Source organism: Eptesicus fuscus, chromosome 13 (assembly GCF_027574615.1).
Source record: "Eptesicus fuscus isolate TK198812 chromosome 13, DD_ASM_mEF_20220401, whole genome shotgun sequence".
In the NCBI taxonomy this organism is placed as follows: domain Eukaryota; kingdom Metazoa; phylum Chordata; class Mammalia; order Chiroptera; family Vespertilionidae; genus Eptesicus; species Eptesicus fuscus.
The window spans coordinates 81,602,334-81,621,602 of NC_072485.1; the positions used below are offsets into that span (position 1 = coordinate 81,602,334).

A 19,269-nucleotide genomic window follows, 5' to 3' on the forward strand; every position below is an offset into this window, starting at 1 on the left:
TTGCACCCAGCCCAGGTGATGGGGGAGGCAGGAGGCACAGGAAGGGAATGTGAAGATCTCTGTACCTTATCGAAGAAGCAGAAGAAAACAGAGGAGTAAGGGAGCTAGAAGGAGAAGGGGAGGGGAGGAGACACGGGGAGGGGGAGGAAGAGCTGGAGGAGGAGGAAGAGATAAGTGAGGACCAAATATTAATAAGACAAGAATGAGAACACAGACTCCCAATGCTGGAACTTACTTTATTTAGCAAGCACTTCAGCATTAATGTTATCTAATTTCGTTACCACGATTGCCGTTATGAAACCTATGAGGGTTTTTAAGGCTCTGGTTCCTTGGTTTCTACAAACAGACCACGGGCGGGCTGGGTTCTAGATGATTCTCGCTGTCCTTTCTGGGCCCAACGCCAGGTTCATCCCGTGACTCATTCCCTCACCTGTGGGAGGGACTAAGTGGCCGCCAGGAGAATAAAAGGAGGAGCCTGGGCTCTCACCTCCTAAGTGAGTCCTTCTTCCCTGCCACGTCCGAGTGACCAGCCCACAGCAGCTGCCTGAGCCATGAAGCTGGCGGTGGTGCTCATGCTGACCGCCCTCCCCCTGTACTGCTACGCCGGTGAGTGTGGCAGCGCCAGGCTTTCGGGGGGAGGTGGTGTCAGGGCCCCTGGGACAGACCCCCTGCTCCCCGAGCCCCAGGCCAGAGCGCCTCATTTCTCTGCCATCTTCCTGGCTCCATCGTGTTTGGCTCTCTGGGCTGTGGAAGCCAGGGAGCTGGGGCGTTGGGTGCGGGAGGCAGGACAAGGAGGCAGATATCCTGGGGCTCAGAGAACACCCTAGACCCCGAGTTTGCTCTCCCAGAACAGAGGACTCCAACCATTGGCCATAAGCTCTCTGACTGTCTGTCTGTACTGGGAGGTAAGAAGATGGCCATCGTCATGGTTACGCCCAGCAAGGACTTGGTGCCTGTGGGTCTGAGCCCGCTGTTGTGTGCTTTCTTCCCAGGTTCTGGCTGCGAAATGGTTGAGTATGTGATCAGTAAGAGCATTGATCCTGCAGAGTCCAAGTCTCAATTCATCGCAGACCTTCAGCAGTTCATCCCGGGCGAAAGGACTGCGAGCGCCCTCAGGAAGTTTAAGCAGTGCTTTCTCGACCAGAGCAACGAAACCCTGAGCAACATCTTCGTGATGATGGTAATGGCGGCCCCTTCTTCCCGCTCTGGCCACTCTGGCCAGGGACCAGCGGGCTCTCAGTTCGCTACTAACTACTTGTTTCTTATTTATTATTTTTTAAAATGTATTTTTATTGATTTCAGAGAGGAAAGGAGAGGGAGAGAGGGAGATAGAAACATCAGTGATGAGAGAGAATCATGGCTTGGCTGCCTGCTGCATGTCAACTGCTGGGGATCGAGCCCACAAGCCAGTCATGTGGCCTTGACCGGAATCAAACCCAGGCGCCTTCAGGCCGATGCTCCCTGCACTGAGCCCATCCAGCTAGGGCGGCTCTGCCGTCTTGAGAGCAAGTGTTGATCACGCTTCCTGTCATCGCAGGGAATGTGGTGGCTGGGAGTGTGGAGAGTTTCGCATCGGAAAGCCGCCCAAGGCGCGGGGCTGCTGTGCCTGCCCACGTGGTGGAGCCGCTATGTGAGAGGCCACGAGGGAGCAGAGCGGGTGGGCAGAGGCTTCCTACCCCTCAGGCCCCAAACCTCTGATTCTCCAGACGACCCTCACGTTTCAGAGTGAGAAACACGGGTAGGAAAGCATTTCAAAGCATTTTCTAAAGCCCTAGGCCGTGGTCGGCAAACTGCGGCTCGAGAGCCACAGGCAGCTCTTTGGCCCCTTGAGTGTGGCTCTTCCACAAAACACCACGGCCTGGGCGAGTCTATGTTGGAGAAGTGGCGTTAGAAGAAGTTTAAGTTTAAAAACTTTGGCTCTCCAAAGAGATTTCAGTCGTTGTGCTGTTGGTATTTGGCTCTGCTGACTAAGGAGTCTCCCGACCACGGCCTGGACGGTTTGGCTCAGGGCATAGAGCTTCGACCTCGGGACTGAGGGGTCCCGGGTTTGATTCGGGTCAAGGACACAAGTTTGGGTTGCAGGTTCGATCCCCAGTAGGGGGCGTGCAGAAGGCAGCCAATCAATGATTCTCTCTCATCATTGATGTTTCAATCTCTCTCTCTCCCTTCCTCTCTGAAACCAAAAAAAATACATTTTTGAAAAAAGACTCTTCACAAGAGAGCAGAGAGTCACCCGTCAGGAGAGCCCACTCTCAGGAACGCGGTGCCCGGGCCCTTGGGGCACCCACGTCGGCCAGTGCACGTGGCCGGCCGGCCTGGGCCTGTGGCAGCCCCGTGAAGACAAGGGGAAACCTCGGCTGGGAACCGCCGTGGGGGGCGGGGTGTTGAAACAAGTCGGTGTAAACGGTGAGACCGTCTTTGTGTTCAGAGCAGAGAGGGCTCCGTCCTTCCGAGCGGTCCGTCCCACCTAACAGCCCGGGAAGCAGTCCGGGCCGCAGTGGGAGGTCTGGCCACGGCGAGACACCCGCTCTGCGTGACCAGGCGCTTCCTGCCGCCGGGCTGCTGCCGAGCCGGGGACCTGCAGGACCGAGGAGGAGGCCAAGCGCGTGGGGAGGCGCCTGCTGGGATGTGTGCGGGCCGGTCTCTGAGAGCCTGGCCGCCGGGGAGGGGGGAGGGGGAGGGGGGCGCTCAGGGCCTGGCGCTGCACTTGGGCGAGAGGAGAGGCCCTGGAGGTGGGGACCGTCACAGGACGAAGCTGTACGTTGAGCAGGGAGGGTCCTGCCTCTGGGACAGGCGCTCACCGTGGCTCCACCTGAAAGCCTCAGCAGCCCTCCATGGCGGGTGCGGCCTTCTCTTTGCAAACAGAGGTCAGACCAGCCCCTTGGGTGCGCGTGTCCTCAGCTCTGTGGCCATAAGCACGTGGCCGGCATCCGGATGCAGGCCCGCAGCCCCCCAGCTGCTCGCGGGCGCGTGTTGGGGCTGAGACACGGAGCAGGGCAGCACCGCCTGGGCACGGAGGCCTCGTCCACAGCGGAGGACACACGCAGGGACCGGCGCCCGGCGCCCGGGGGGACGGGTCTGGAAACAGCGCGGCCTCGGCCTCAGGCAGTGCCTCCTGAGTCCCAGAACAAGGGGAGATCCTGGCTGAACCCCCGCGCCCGCTCCTCTCTGTGGCGGGAGGACGAGGAGAGGCCACGTCTGTGCTCAGGGGCCTTGGTGGGAGAGTGGGAGGGATGACTCTGTCTGTTTTCCAGGACGCCATATACGACAGCGAGCAGTGTGCCTCCTACTGACCCGCAACGACCTTTCCTCCGACGACAGAACGGCCAGCCGGGACTCTCCCCGCACAGACCACAGCTTAGCGCCCCTCTGGGCCTTTAGATCCTGAAACCGCAAGACATTGTTGAAACCTCCCCACATTCATTTCAATAAAGCGCCTGCACACCAGCGCTCTCTTGGGTTACTGACCAGACGAGGCCGCGGAGACTCCCGCACACGGCGCTGCGCACACGCTGCGACACGGGTGTTCAGTTCAGGACCCATGGCTGACACGCGGGGATCTGCAGGGCGCCCTGCCCCTGACCCTCCTGAGCCCAACAGGACCCTGTCCCTGGGAAAGTGCCCTCCCCCCACCTCTTGGGACCTTCTGATCCGACCTCAGGCGCTTGGGCTCCAGGCGCCCTCTCCCAGGGCCGGGCTCCCCTCTGGGTGCTCTCTGTCCCTGACCGAGGGGCTGGGAGGGAACAGAGCAGTGAGAGAGGGGACTCGGGCAAAGCAGGGCTGCATCCTGGCTTGAATGCCCTCCCACTTCTCCAGAACACCCCGGCCCCCTGACACCACTAGGCCCAGGCAAAGGACCCTTTCCCCAACCCACAGCTTATAGCTTACCCAACACACACACGCACACGCACACACACACATGCACACACACAAACACACACACTCACAGTCACGAGCGCACACACGCACACACGCACACACGCACACATGCGCACACACAAACACACACAAATACACACACTCACACTCACAGACACACACGCACACCTGCGCGTGCACACACACAGTGTTCTTTAGTGGAACGTGTGGGCCATGCAGCCTTGGGCTCGGAGGCCTTTGGGAAGTTGCCTTTCTCCTGCTGGACCCCGGCCGTTTGGAGAGGCGTCTGTCCCTTTGCCGTTGGCGTGGACATTGTGGTGGAGCTGCTGAAGGCCCTGCGTTCTGAGAGTTGCTGAGTTGAAAGGAAGTGGTACCTCAGATGAAAACTCTATATTTTTACACATCTAGACATGATAAGCACAGAGTTCTGAGTGGATACAGACTGTACACACTGTCCTAGTCCGCTCAGGCTGCTTAAGGAGGTACATAGACCAGGAGGCTTAAGCAAACATTTATTGAGACTGGAAACTCCAAGGTCAAGGTGCCAGCAGAGTTAGTGTCTGTGGGGGCCCTTCCCTGCCCCCCCCCCGCCAGACCCGCCACGGATCGGCCACCCATACCCCTATTGGGGGCAGGGCTTGCCCCCTAACCTCTCAGGTCCTCTTCTCCCAGCAGAACCCCAGCCAGGCGTGAATTCATGACTAGGCCTCTAGTGAAAGTATAAGCAGAAGGAGGGACATAACAAAGGTGGAGCAGAAGTCAATGACATTGGGAAAAAGTTATAGAAAATATTTAAACCAAAAGCGGGCTCTTTGAGAAGCTCAAAAACAATCCATACACCTGTCTAGACTGAACAGGATGAAGAGAAAGAGATGACCAATGCCAAAAATGATGGAGGTAAAACCACTACTTTGGCTAAGATAAAGTGTAAAACTATTTTCAGAGATGACTTGTAGAAAATCTCAGGGTGTCTACCAAAGGGTTAAGCGAGTTTAGCATGGTTGCAGGATATAAGATAAATATACAAAAATTAATTTTATTACTATACTCTTGAACAATCAGAAAGTGCAATTTACAATAATGTCTAATATTATCAAAAATCTTAGGAATCCTATCTACTAAAGGAGGTACATAGACCTTTGCTAAAGAGGGAATATGCTAATTGACTGCCACGCCCTGACAAAGATGGCGGCGCCCACAGCCAATAAGGAGAGAATATGCTAATTGACTGCCATGCACTCAAAGATGGTATCTCCTAGTCGCCTCAGCCCCCAGCCACCCAGGGCCGGCCCGAGGTGCAGGCAAGCCTCGGATGTCATCTGCCCATCTGCCCATCTGCCCAGGGCCGCCTGAGGCTCACCTAACAAGGGCCAGCCAACGCTTGTGCTGCCGGCAGTGGCAGCAGCAGAAGTGTGATGGGGGCATCGCTTTGCCCTGATCGCCGGGTTGCCTCCCAACCCTGAGGGTGCCGGGAACCAATTCCAGCATGTAATAATTACACGAGTTTCACCAAAAGGTTGGAGAAGCTTGGGCGGCTGAACAAGGGTGAGCCACATATGTAGTTTACCTGTTGGAACGGCTGAATAGGATTGTCCCCCAAACCTGAATAGGATTGTCTCCTGCCAGGCAGCTCAGGGCATTTTATTGCCTCCTGTTGGCCAAACACCTGCACAGCTGTAGGCTATTCCCCAAACTGACAATGCTTCTGTATACCCCTTGAATCCTTACCCTTTGAAGTGTATATCTCCACCTTGCCTTAGGACAAATTGTGTCAAATAAATAGCATGGGGTCCTAGACAAGAAAGTACTCTTCTAGCTCCTTCAGCTGTAGCTCCTCTGACCCCCCCCCCCCAATGACTTTCAAAATTATCGTTCGTCTTTGGACTCCTCCTGAATCTACACATCAGCCCCTTTCTCCAGAATGCTGAACCCTTTGTAAGGCTGGGCAAAGAACCCCGGCATATGGCGCCCAAACGAGGGAAACCAATACATGAGGGCTCCCAGACTGTGAGAGGGGGCAGGCCCGGCTGAGGGACCACCCCCTCCAGTGCATGAATTTTCATGCCCCAGGCCTCTAGTAAACTGAATAAAAGACACGAAAGACCTGTAGAGTAAAACGTATAAAATATTGCTGAGAGGAATTCAGGAAGACCTACATGGGATACACACAGTGTTCATGAATAGGAAGCAATATTCTTAAGATGTCAGTTTCTCCAAATAGATTTATGGGTTTAATGCAATGAACTCTCAACCAAAGTCCAGATAGGCTTGTTTTATTTTGGCAAGTTTATGGAAAATCTGGTTGCAAAATTTCTATTTAATTGCAATGGACCTACAATAGCCAAAACAATTTTGAAAAATGAGAACAAATGTGGAGGGGCAATACTACATGACTTCCAAATGTACCACAAAGCTACAGTAGTCGGGCTGGCATGGTCTCCATGTGAAGATGAGCAAACAGCTGAGGAACTGTAGAGACCAGAACCAGAATCTGTCCATAGGGTCACGTGGCTTTTCATCAAGGTGGAGAAGCAATCCCGTGTGGGAAGGATGCATTTCAACAAATTGTTTGGGAACAACTGGCTATATTACAAATCTCCAGCCCACCAGTGTATCAGATTTAACTCCTGATGTATCAGAGGACTAACTGTAAAATCTAAAAATATGAAACTCCTAGAAGAAAACAGGACAATATCGCAGTGTCTCTGTTTGGCATGGATTTCTTACACATGGCAAAAAAGCCGGAACTATAGACGGAAAAAATGATCAAAATTTAAAACTTTTGCTCTTTAAAAGTCACTGTTATACAGCATTTCCCCCTCCCCGCGCCCTCCCCATTAAGGCTATGGTGTGAATGACCGACCACATTCCGGGAATAGAGTCGGTGATGATCTCCACCGGGTCAGAGTGAAGGTGGATGACACAAGATCGTCCGGGGGGGAGGGGGTGGGGAACGTCCGGCCCGCAGGCTGTATGAGCCCAGAAATCATGTGGTCGCCCTGCCAAGGCATTCGGGACGAGTCAATGAAAGGTGTGCTCCAAGTCAGCAGGCTCATCTGAAAGCTGATGATTCTGTTGGCCACGCGGGATGCTATCAATATCCAAATGGCCCTTGGCGGAAGAAGAGGCTCCCCACCCCTAGTCCAGGCTCTCTTGCTTCCACAGGACCCATCCCCGCGCGCCAAGCCCGCCCCTCACTGTAGCCCATCCCCGTGCCCACCTGCCACTCCCTGTCTCGTTCGGGGAGAAGGTCTGCTCTACAGAAAGGAGTCGATGAAAAAACACACAACACACAAGGCACGGAACCCAGTAAACACGGGAGAGAACACAGATGTCACAGGTTCATCCGTGTTCCTCACAAGGATTTCCACAGCAGGAGGCACATGCTCACGTTCTCAGGGGAGCGGTCGTTCGGTGCGTCCTCTTTGGGACAGAGCTCCTGTACCGTTATTTCCAAATGAAAGTGTCTAAACTCACAGGAAGTTGTAAGACGGAAATGAAAGGAACGTCAGGAGTGAAGAAAAAGAGCAAAAAAATGGTCGGGGCAAAATTGCACCACAGTTGAGGTGCCGCAGGTCATTTCAGGTAATTGGCTTCTAGGATGAACCCACGCTCGGGGAAACGTGATGTGTTTGTGGAAAGGATTAACGGATTTCCTTAAGGAATCGATTAGCGTGTGAAAGGTCAGGGCCCAAGACAGGGCAGAGGAGAGCTGGGTGTGTCCCCAGCAGGATCTTCTATCACAGACATGAAAGGCGCACAGACATCCAAGGGAGACCAAGCCTGCGGAGCGCGCATCCCCAGGAAGAGAAGCTCTGGGAGGAGCTGAGGACAGGGCTGGACCCGGAAGGACAAAGTGTATGAGGGTGACCCACAGGGGCGCGTGCGGCCATCCAGGAGTGAGGACCAGCCCGGCGAAGTCCCCACCTGACGCTGAGCTCCGAGCTGGAGGACACACGGCCCCACTCCTGTCGGCCTAGGTCTGCACTGAGGCTCCACTCACTGTCCACTGAGGGCGAGACCACCTCACACTCCACCAGCGCCAAGGCTTCCAGAGAGTTCTCCATCACGGGCTCTCAGCCACGGCTCTGGAGCCACTGGATGGAGAAGAGTTCTCTTCTGGTGGATGCCCTGAGCACCGTACCGGTTAGCAGCAAACCTGGTCTCACCCCGTGGATGCCAATAGCACACCACCCAGCTGTGAGGACACACAGGTATCTCTGGACTCGGACAAGTATTCACAGGGCTGGGTAAGGAGGGAGGAATGAGCCCTGGGAGAGAGCGGAGTGTCTGACATTGGAAACATGTATTATCAACCTGGAGAGGGGTCGGCGTGGGGTGGAGGGGTCCATGGTGGAGAGGGGACATCTGTGACACTTCCAACAAGAAAGATAAATTTAAAAAGGATGTGTGTTATTAGATGTTCCATATTCCCTTTGTGACGCCCCTGAGGGCCAGAGGTGCCCACTCTGGAGGCCTGTGGGTAGCGAGAAAGTGTGGGTGTGAGCTGGAGGAAAATTAGTACCGGAATACAGAAGATAATGGTGTAAACTTGAATGACCCATATGGACCGTCATGAGTTTGGGATTAAGTATGTGAGCACACATTTTGTATGAAGAACAAGTTGTGTAAAGGTCAGGGTTTTCGTGAAGGAGCCAAGGAGAACTGGCTGGAGGCGGCACCTGATCCTGACTCAGCTTCCAAATCCGGGTCCCTGTGCCCAGGCATTAGATGGATCCGGGTGAGATGGGATCAGTGAATGTTTACTGCTGGGGAACAGGACAGCGGTGGCCCGCGTGTCAGCCACGGGTCCTGAACTGAGCGCCCGTGTCCCAGCGTGTGCGCAGCGCCGTGTGCGGGAGTCTCCGCGGCCCCGTCTGGTCAGTAACCCAAGAGAGCGCTGGTGTGCAGGCGCTTTATTGAAATGAATGTAGGGAGGTTTCAACAATGTCTTGCGGTTTCAGGATCTAAAGGCCCAGAGGGGCGCTAAGCTGTGGTCTGTGCGGGGAGAATCCCGGCTGGCCGTTCTGTCGTCGAAGGAAAGGTCGTGTGGGTCAGTAGGAGGCACACAGCTCGCTGTCGTATATGGCGTCCTGGAAAACAGACAGAGTCATCCCTCCCACTCTCCCACCAAGGCCCCTGAGCACAGACGTGGCCTCTCCTCGTCCTCCCGCCACGGAGAGGAGCGGGCGCGGGGGTTCAGCCAGGGTCTCCCCTTGTTCTGGGGCTCAGGAGGCAGAGCCTGAGGCCGAGGCCGCGCTGCTTCCAGACCCGTCCCCCCGGGCGCTGGGAGCCGGTCCCTGCGTGTGTCCTCCGCTGTGGACGAGGCCTCCGTGCCCAGGCTGTGCTGCCCCTGCTCCGTGTCTCAGCCCCAACACGCGCCCGCGAGCAGCTGTGGGGCTGCGGGCCTGCACCCGGATGCCGGCCACGTGCTTGTGGCCACAGAGCTGAGGACACGCGCACCCGAGGGGCACGTCTGACCTCCGTTTGCAAAGAGAAGGCCGCACCCGCCATGGAGGGCTGCTGAGGCTTTCAGGTGGAGCCACGGTGAGCGCCTGTCCCAGAGGCAGGACCCTCCCTCCTCAATGTACAGCTTCGTCCTGTGACGGTCCCCACCTCCAGGGCCTCTCCTCTCGCCCAAGTGCAGCGCCAGGCCCTGAGCGCCCCCCTCCCCCTCCCCCCTCCCCGGTGGCCAGGCTCTCAGAGACCGGCCCGCACACATCCCAGCAGGTGCCTCCCCACGCGCTTGGCCTCCTCCTCGGTCCTGCAGGTCCCCGGCTGGGCAGCAGCCCGGCGGCAGGAAGCGCCTGGTCACGCAGAGCGGGTGTCTCGCCGTGGCCAGACCTCCCACTGCGGCCCGGACTGCTTCCCGGGCTGTTAGGGGGGGACGGACCGCCCGGAAGGACGGAGCCCTCTCTGCTCTGAACACAAAGAGGGTCTCACCGTTTACACCGACTCTTGTTTCAACACCCGCCCCCCACGGCGGTTCCCAGCCGAGGTTTCCCCTTGTCCTCACGGGGCTGCCACAGGCCCAGGCCGGCCACGTGCACTGGCCGACGTGGGTGCCCCAAGGGCCGGGCACCGCGTTCCTGAGAGTGGGCTCTCCTGACGGGTGACTCTCTGCTCTCTTGTGAAGAGTCTTTGAAATGCTTTCCTACGTGTGTTTCTCACTCTTCAATGTGAGGGTCGTCTCGAGAATCGGAGGTTTGGGGGCCGAGGGGTAGGAAGCCTCTGCCCACCCGCTCTCCTCCCTCGTGGCCTCTGTCTGTGTCACTCACGAAAGACTCCGCCACATGAGCAGGCACAGCAGCCCCCGCCCCTTGCATGGCTTTCTGGGTGTCAGCACCCAAGTTCACAGAGATGACATGGAGCGTGATCAACACCTGCTTTTCCGAAGTCAGTAGCAAACTGACTGCCCGCGTGTCCTTGGCCAGTGCTCCCAGAGAGCGCCATTACCATCGCTTCGCTGAATCGGCTCAGGGTTTCGTTGCTCTGGTGGAGAAAGCACTGCTTAAACATCCTGAGGGCCTCTTCGGTGGCCTCATCCGGCTGGAACTCTTCAAGATCGTTGATGTACTCATCCTCGGTCACCGCAGGATCAATGGTGTTACCGATCAGATACTCCAAATCTGCGCAGCCAGAACCTGGGAAGAAAGCACACAACAGCGGGCTCAGACCCACAGGCGCCAAGTCCTTGCTGGGCGTAACCATGACGATGGCCATCTTCTTACCTCCCAGTAGAGACATAAATTCATCGAGCTTCTGGCCAATGGTTGGAGTCCTCCATTCTGGGAGAGCAAACTCGGGGTCTAGGATGTTCTCTGAGCCCCAGGATATCTGCCTCCTTGTCCCGCCTCCCACACCCAACGCCCCAGCTCCCTGGCTTCCACAGCCCAGAGAGCCAAACACGATGGAGCCAGGAAGATGGCAGAGAAATGAGGCGCTCTGGCCTGGGGCTCGGGGAGCAGGGGGTCTGCCCCAGGGGCCCTGACACCACCTCCCCCCAAAGCCTGGCGCTGCCACACTCACCGGCATAGCAGTACAGGGGGAGGGCGGTCAGCATGAGCACCACCGCCAGCTTCATGGCTCAGGCAGCTGCTGCGGGCTGGTCACTCGGACGTGGCAGGGAAGAAGGACTCACTTAGGAGGTGAGAGCCCAGGCTCCTCCTTTTATTCTCCTGGCGGCCACTTAGTCCCTCCCACAGGTGAGGGAATGAGTCACGGGATGAACCTGGCGTTGGGCCCAGAAAGGACAGCGAGAATCATCTAGAACCCAGCCCGCCCGTGGTCTGTTTGTAGAAACCAAGGAACCAGAGCCTTAAAAAAAAATCTCATAATTTTCAGAACTGCAATCGTGGTAATGACATTAGATGAAAATCATGCTGAGGTGCTTGTGAATAAGAAGGTAAATCACAGCACTGTGAGTCTGCGCTGTCATTCTTGTGTTTTTATTATTTTGGTCCTCGTTACCTCTTCCTCCTCCTCCAGCTCTTCCCCTTCCACATGCCTCCTCCCCTCCCCTTCTCCCTCCACCCCCCTTACTCCTCCTTTTTCTCTTCTGCTTCTGCGAAGTCCAGAGAACTTCACACCCTTTTCCTGTGCCTCCTGCCTCCCCCATCACCTGGGCTGGGTGCAATACCACCCAGCGCCTGTGGAGGGCAGGCTTTCCTCGCCCATGGACTAAGTCAGGTGCCTTTTGCTGGGAAATAGCAATAGCTTCTCACCTTGCTTGGTTGAAGGTTGTTTGTACAAAGACTATCTCATGTAGTTAAGCCCAGAAATTTTAGAAATTTACGTACAAATGTAGAGTTACATTTTGTTCCGTTTTGTTAGCTTTAGGGTTTTCCTTCCACTGATTCAGGAGATGATGTGAGAAGTAGAATCCCTGATGCTTAAGGGAGGCAGCACTGGATGGTGGGAGCTATCTGGGCCCGTGCAGATATGGATTTGCATCTTGGATGCCACCGCTAACCACGAAGTGACCTTGGGAAAGAGAGTGCTGGTTGTCCCCAACTTCCGTTTCTACAACGAGCAGAAATGACACCGAGGTGGCTTTTGTAAGAATGCCAGGCACTCCACATAGAAGCCGAGCACAGGGCCTAGGAAGGGTAATCATGACTAACACACAGGTGTCATCTACACATCCATGCATCCATCCAGGCATACATACATCCTTTCATCCACCCATCCATCCCTCCATCCATTAATCTATTCATCCACCTATCATCCACCCATCATCCTTCCAACCATCCATCTGTCCATCCATCCATCCATCCATCCATCCATCCTTCCAACCATCCATCAATCCATCCATCCATCCATCCATCCATCCATCCACCCATCCATCCATCCATCCATCCATCCATCCATCCATCCATCCATCCTTCCAACCATCCATCCATCCATCCATCCATCCATCCATCCATCCATCCTTCCAACCATCCATCCATCCAACCATCCATCCATCCATCCATCCATCCATCCATCCATCCATCCATCCATCCCTTTACGAAACCATGTTCATGACAACCATCATTCTCCTAAGCCTGGGTGTAGGAAGCGGTTATAGGGTTAAGCCTCGGACTGACCTGTGGCAGGATCACAAACAAGTTCGTTTGGAGGGCAGACCCCTCCCAGCATAATTAAGCCTGATCCTGTAACTGATCCCTAGATCTTTCCTGGGTAGCTAGTGGGCTGTGGGAGGGGCAGCAAGTGCTGCCAAAACAAGTGAAATTTACAAGAACATTGTTAATTGCCTTGTTTGTCTCTGATTATAAATAAAGCCTCAGCTTTGCAGTCTGGATCTGTTCTGTGGCCTCAGCCAGGCACAGAAAGATCCACCCAGCCCCAGCTTTCAAATCTATCTCTCCTCTTTATTTCTAATATTTCTCAATCCCTGGCCGCCTCCATTTAGAACCGGTTCGTTCATCTCTCTTTCCGCACGGGACGCGGAAAAGGGAGATCCCCGCCATGTCTGGCCCCCGCCGCATCAGGCCCCCGCACCTGGGCCCTAATCACAGATTCAGATGTAGAGTCAAGGTGGACCGAGACCTTGCACCTGTGCAGCTTACCTCGAACTGGAAGTCAACAAACAAGCTTCCCATTGAATATGAGATAAAGGAAAGTGATTGTGTCCCGAAAAACATAAAACCGCTAGGGCAGCATCCTGCAGGAGGCCCCGGCAGGCGATCCCGCCAGGACTCCTTAGGTTGTGTGCCATTTTCTGCATCAGTGAACAGTGAGTCCCAGGGACCTGCTGGATAGGAGTGTTCTAGAAGAGGCAACAGCAGGTACCGAGGCCCTGAGAGCAATGGCACTCGGCGAGGGAAGGGAAGCCTGGAAAGTGTGCCTCTCGGTGTCAGACAGGCAGGACGCCTCATGAGAGAGAAAACTCACATCAGTGTAAGCGGCGCCGGCATGAAGAAACAAGATAGCCGACGTGGCTTCGAGTAAAGAAAGAGACATGAGTGAGAGCGCCTGAGAGGTGAGCCAATAGGTAATGAGCCGTGAATGCACTGTCCTCTGTGTGGATGGTTGGGACTCATTTTTTCCTTCATTCAGCTGCACCCCAAGTTTCCAAACACAATATTGACTTAGGAAGACGCTAGGAATAAGGAAGGTGGTGTTCTCATGTGTGCACTGTCCCCTGTTGACTATTGTTGGCCATCATTCCAAAGGCACATGAATGACAGTCATAATGAATGGGAGACTTCCTCCTTGAACAGGACTCAGTGAGGGCTCTGCTGGTGTCCGTGGTTACGGACCTGCCCTGTTGTCTGTTGGACAGTGGGCCTCATAGCAAAAGCAACCCCCTGTCGTGTACGATGAGTCTGTGTTTCTTTATTTCCATGTTTTCTCCAGAGCCCACGATGACCGTTCTCAGGTGCGTCAATGATCTATGACTCGGCTCACAAGAGACTCATTTAAAGGAAGTGTTCACAGCAAAAATAGATAAACCAAACGGTGTGCATGCTTGTATTCCTGGCCTGATGGTTTCTGCTCCAAAAAGTCCTTAGACCCAGGTCCCCAAATTCAGTTCAGAAACTGGAGCACGGAAGTCCACTTTGGTTTCCGTGTTGGTGTGACATCTCCTGGCCACCTGCTGTGACAGACCATGCTGCAGAGGTGAGCTATCCAGGCAGAGGGGCCATAATGTGCGGGTAGAATTCTATTTGACCGGTACTCGGGCTCAACCAGGACCTAAGAGGGACTCACACTCATCTTCCTGATTTGAGGTCTTGCCATCCTTAACAAAAGTAATGACATTCAGTGAGAGCTATTTTTATTCTCAGTGATTCACTGAAAGTAAAATCGACACAAGGATCTTTAGTGTATATGATTCTTGAATTTTTCACTCGTTGTAAGTTAGTTGAAGAAATTAGCTCTACGGTATTTGGACACAAGAAACGTTCTACTTTACTTTTCCCCGATCCTGTAAACGGCTCTGCCCCTGGCTCCCAGGGCTGTTGAGACACAAACCTCAACAACGGTCTTGGAGGTGAGCCTCTTCTTCCGGAAGATCCTGCCAGCATCTGGAGGCTGGCCGGGGAGGCACTTTCCCAGGACGGAAACTCAGGACAGGCCCTGGGCTTGGAGACCTCTTGATGGCAGTGAGCGGTTTATTGATCATGGTGTCCAGGCCTAGACCAGGCGCCTCCCATGCCTTCAGCCTAGCCGGCGGTGGGGGTGTCACAGGGGGGTCTCTTGGTACAAGAGGAAGAGGCCTACGCTTGTTGTGAGGCCTGAATGACTTACAGCCCGTAAGTCCTCAGAACAGCGCTGGCCACAGAGTAGGTGCTGTCTACACGTCAGCTGCCAGCGATTAATTTCCTGCTCCTCTCCATCCTCCAAGAGACGCAGAGATCATCCCGTTCAGATATGAGGGGAAAGGTCAAAGTTGACAAGCACTGTATTTCGATCCACTCTTACCTGATATTTTTCTGACTCCTTGAAAGAGTTTCATGAGATGCAGTTTATGCAGATCTTCTCTGTTGAGCACAGTCTACATGGCGTTGGCCTATGAACCTTCTCAATACCCAGCTGCTCCCTGTGCTACTTGCTTCAGGTTCAGGAGAGCATGAATGGCAAATAGTGAGACAGCGCTCACTCCCTGCGGAGCACCGGTGACCACCTCTCTTTGTCTTCACAACCACAACCCAATGAGGAGAGAGACGGTGAAATTTAGTGTCCACCTGGGGCACCCCAGCAGGGAGAAGAGGCCACTAAATGCATGGAATGCCAGGGCAGCAGCATAGACCAGGGTCCTCCTGAGCAAACAGATGTGTGGTCTCCCTCCCAGGAGGCAGGGTCACTACTTCTCCTCAGCTGCACACAGTGGGACCACAGAGATCCAGTCCCTTGACCAAGGGCACACAGCTAGTGGTGGGCAGAGCCGGGAAAGCAGCCAGGTGTTGTGACCTCAGAGACAGGTCTCCTTAGTGTGACCGTATGGCCCTCAGGTTGTGACTCAGATGGAGTCCTGGGACCGGGACTTGCCCGGCCGCCCTGTGTGGACGCAGGTGGAGGGCTGGGCCGGCCCCGCAGTTCTGTGCTCGAGGCCTTTGGTCCAGGTGAAGCCTTCTCCACGGTCCCAGCCTGAGTCCCTTCAGCTTGAAACTCTTTATTTGTTCCCGAAGCCACGGCACAGACAGCCCATTTCCTGTTTGAAAACGAAGCCTGAATCTCTGGGGATCACCTTCCCAAGACCCCGTGGCTCCTGGGTGCACCTTTCTCCTGGTGACCAGGACCTGACCTCATGACCCTTTCCCCCTGTTGAGTCCTAGAGGTCATGACCTGGGCTTTTCTGGTCTTTGAGTGACAACAGTGATACAGTAGGTTTCTAATTAGGTGTGTAACTTCTTTGAGGAACAGGATTTGCAATTCTATTAAGAATTCTCTGATTACACAACATGTTTACTCATTGGGTCTATTTAGAAAGAGACGCACATTTTAGCTAGATAATCTAATGAAGGCACGGCTCATGCCCAACACTAAACCCAGGCATCAGCCTGAGATCCTGGTGCTAACACCGAGTCGTTTGTGTTTCTGGAGAAAAGTGTGGCATCACCATAGGTGGGACCAGGTCAGAAGACCAAGAAGTTGGAGCCCTGACTTCCAGGTCCCGGGCCACCGCTGTCCTGTTCCCCAGCAGTAAACATCAGCTTGATCCCATCTCACCCGGATCCGGATCCATCTAATGCCTGGGGGCAGAGACCCGGATTTAGAAGCTGAGTCAGGATCAGGTGCCGCCTTCAGCCAGTTCTCCTTGGCTCCTTCACAAAAACCATCACCTTTACATAACTTGATGTTTCCACGAAATATGTGGTTAAATATTTAATCTCCACGCACTTGTGACAGCCCCTAAGGATCATTTGATTTCCGTTATCTTCTCATTCTGTTACTCATTTCCCTGCAGCTCATGCCGGGATTTCCTGCAAACCATAGGCCTCCAGAGCGGGCACCTCTGGCCCTTCGGGGAATGGCTAGGGAACTATGAGAGATCTAAGAACACTTCTTTCCAATGCCAGAACCGAGACTCTTTCCTGGGACCGATTTCCCCCTCCTTGTGCCCACCCCTGTGAATATTTGTCCGAGTCCAGAGATACCTGTGTGTCCTCACAGCTGGGTGGTGTGCTATTGGCATCCACGGGGTGAGACCAGGTTTGCTGCTAAACGGTACGGTGCTCAGGGCATCCACCAGAAGAGAACTCTTCTCCATCCAGTGGCTCCAGAGCCGTGGCTGAGGCACCCCGTGATGGAGAACTCTCTGGAAGCCTTGGCGCGGGTGGAGTGTGAGGTGGTCTCACCCTCAGTGGACAGTGAGTGGAGCCTCAGTGCAGACCTAGGCCGACAGGAGTGGGGCCGTGTGTCCTCCAGCTCGGAGCTCAGCGTCAGGTGGGGACTTTGCCGGGCTGGTCCTCACTCCTGGGGGGCCGCACGCGCTCCTGTGGGTCACCCTCATAGACTTGGTCCTTCCGGGTCCAGCCCAGTCCTCAGCTCCTCACAGAGCTTCTCTTGCTGGGGAATGCGCACTCCTCAGCCTTGGTCTCCCTTGGATGTCTGTGCGCCTTTCCTGTCTGTGATAGAAGATCCTGCTGGGGACACACCTCAGCTCTCCTCTGCCCTGTCTTAGGCCCTGACCTTTCACATGCTAATCGATTCCTTAAGGCAGTGGTCGGCAAACTGCGGCTTCCGAACCACATGAGGCTCTTTGGCCCCTTGAGTTTTTTGCAAAGGCCAGCTTAGGAGTACCCTAATTAAGTTAATAACAATGTCCCTACCAATATAGTTTAAGTTTAAAAAATTTGGCTCTCAAAAGAAATTTCAATCGTTGTACTGTTGATATTTGGCTCGGTTGACTAATGCGTTTGCCGACCACTGCCTTAAGGAAATCCATTAATCCTTTCCACAAAACACATCACATTTCCCCTAAGTTTGGTTTAGCCTAGAAGCCAAGTTATCTGAAATGATTTACACCATTTTATCCTATTTTTTGCCAAATTTTATCCCCAACCATTTTTTGCTCTTTTTCTTTACTCATGACATTCCGTTGCATTTCTGTCTTACAACTTCCTGTCATTTTATACATTTTTATTTGGAAACTAGTGCCCCTGTGCACTGATTCGTGCACATCGAAAGGAAATTAATTACAAGGTGACCAGTGGGGCACGACTGGGCAAGATGGGCCAGACATGCCCTGGAGCCAACCTCCCACAGTCCCTCCCCGGTTTGAAGGGAATGTTCAGGGTGAGCGGTCCCTTGGCCTGGCCTGCAGGGATGGGGCCGAAACTGGATCTCTGACATCCCCCAAGGGGTCCTGGATTGAGAGAAGGCAGTTCTCAGGTGACGCATCCTGGAACTGGGCTTCCTCCTCTCTGATTCGGGTGTGTGTCACCCGAGATCCGCTGCTGCCAAGTCACCGCAGCTGGACAGCTCCTGCGTTGAGCTTCTGCCCCCTGGTGATCATTGCACATCATAGCCACCGGGCAGACGGTTGGATGGTCGGACGGTCACTTAGCCTTTTATATACATAGATAATGGTATAGGAGCATTGTTCCATAAAGAAAATATTGAAAGACAGTTTCCCTGAGAACGTGAGCATGTGCCTCCTGCTGTGGAAATGCTTGTGAGGAACACGGATGCACCTGTGACACCTGTGTTCTCTCCCGTGTTTACTGGGTTCCATGCCTTGTGTGTTGTGTGTTTTCATCGACTCCTTTCTGTAGAGCAGACCTTCTCCCGCCTCTGAGGGAAAGAACATTGCAGATCAGACTTTTGAAGTTCTGCATCCAGAAACATCTTCATTTCTTCCTGCTGACGTGGCCCTGAGCTGCATGGAGGAGGCTGGTCCTGTTCACTCACAGGTCAGAGCCTCAGGAGTGTCAGTGTCACTCGGTGGCTCCAGGCTTGTGTGGATTCTGTTTTGTTCCCAGCCTTGCCTGGGACGTGCGTCTCCTCCTGAAAGGAGCTCCTTCCTTAGGGCCCTGTTCCAAAAAGGCGCACAGAGGTGTCTGATGTGGGGAATGAGTGAGCTAGTCCATCTCATATTCTCTGTTTAAATATATTTTTATTGATTTCAGAGAGGAAGGGAGAGGGAGAGAGAGAGAAACATCAATGCTGAGAGAGAATCTTTGGTCAGCTGCCTCCTACATGCCCCCTACGGGGGATCGAGCCCACAACCCATGTGCCCTGACCGGGAATGGAACCGTGACCTCCTGGTTCCTAGGTCGATGCTCAGCCACGGAACCGCGCTGGCCGGGCCCACTTCATATTCCTCCCTGTGGGGAGATTTGCTTGATGTATGTCTTTGGTGACTTCTTTCCACCTGGATCGCTCTCATTTTGCAATCCTGTTGCTTGGACCTCCTGAATGGAAGCCTGACCCTGCTGTGCTTCTCTCTCACAACCGGGTCTTCTAGGCCTTGGTTACTCTATTCTGCTTTGTCTTCCAAATGCTTTATAATTTTCCAGCCAGCGTATTTTGTATTTGTCCAGAGCAGCTTGTTTTACTTTGAATGTTTATTCCCCATGAAGACACCAGCGGAGCACAGTCACCGAGCTTTCTGAAGACCCGGGACGGGGTCCCACGGAGAGCGCTCTTCCTGGCCCCGAGGGCTTAGAGCAGTCCCACAGGACACGGATCCATGAACAGCTCGCCCGGCTTCTGTCTCTCTCTCCACTTTCATGCCGTCGATACGTCAGAAACGATGGTGGCACCATCAGATGGTGATACCATTTGTCCCTTCATGTCATGAATGTATTCACTATGTTCTCGCCACCACTCTGCGATGCGAATAGTACGTCACAGACAGACACAGAGAGGCCCTGACCAGTTTGCTCAGTGGATAGACCATCGGCCTGTGGACTCAAGGGTCCCGGGTTTGATTCCGGT

At 54.3% G+C, this 19,269-nt stretch overlaps 2 protein-coding genes across 2 annotated transcripts in view; one reads left to right on the forward strand and one right to left on the reverse strand.

Moving 5' to 3' along the window:
• Positions 1–480: 480 nt before the first annotated feature.
• On the forward strand, positions 481–3,447 carry LOC129151232 (mammaglobin-A-like). The gene is made up of 3 exons (XM_054725329.1): positions 481–606; positions 993–1,180; positions 3,255–3,447. The coding sequence occupies exons 1-3, from the start codon at positions 552–554 to the stop codon at positions 3,291–3,293; spliced, it is 282 nt and encodes a 93-aa protein (XP_054581304.1). The 5' UTR covers positions 481–551; the 3' UTR covers positions 3,294–3,447.
• Positions 3,448–8,780: 5,333 nt separating this feature from the next.
• LOC129151189 (mammaglobin-A-like) overlaps positions 8,781–19,269 on the reverse strand; it is a 28,708-nt gene continuing 18,219 nt past the window's right edge. Inside the window, exon 3 of the mRNA XM_054725200.1 lies at positions 8,781–8,972. Within this exon, the coding sequence (XP_054581175.1) occupies positions 8,934–8,972 (39 nt within the window). The 3' untranslated portion in view covers positions 8,781–8,933. The remainder of the gene's footprint in view (positions 8,973–19,269) is intronic.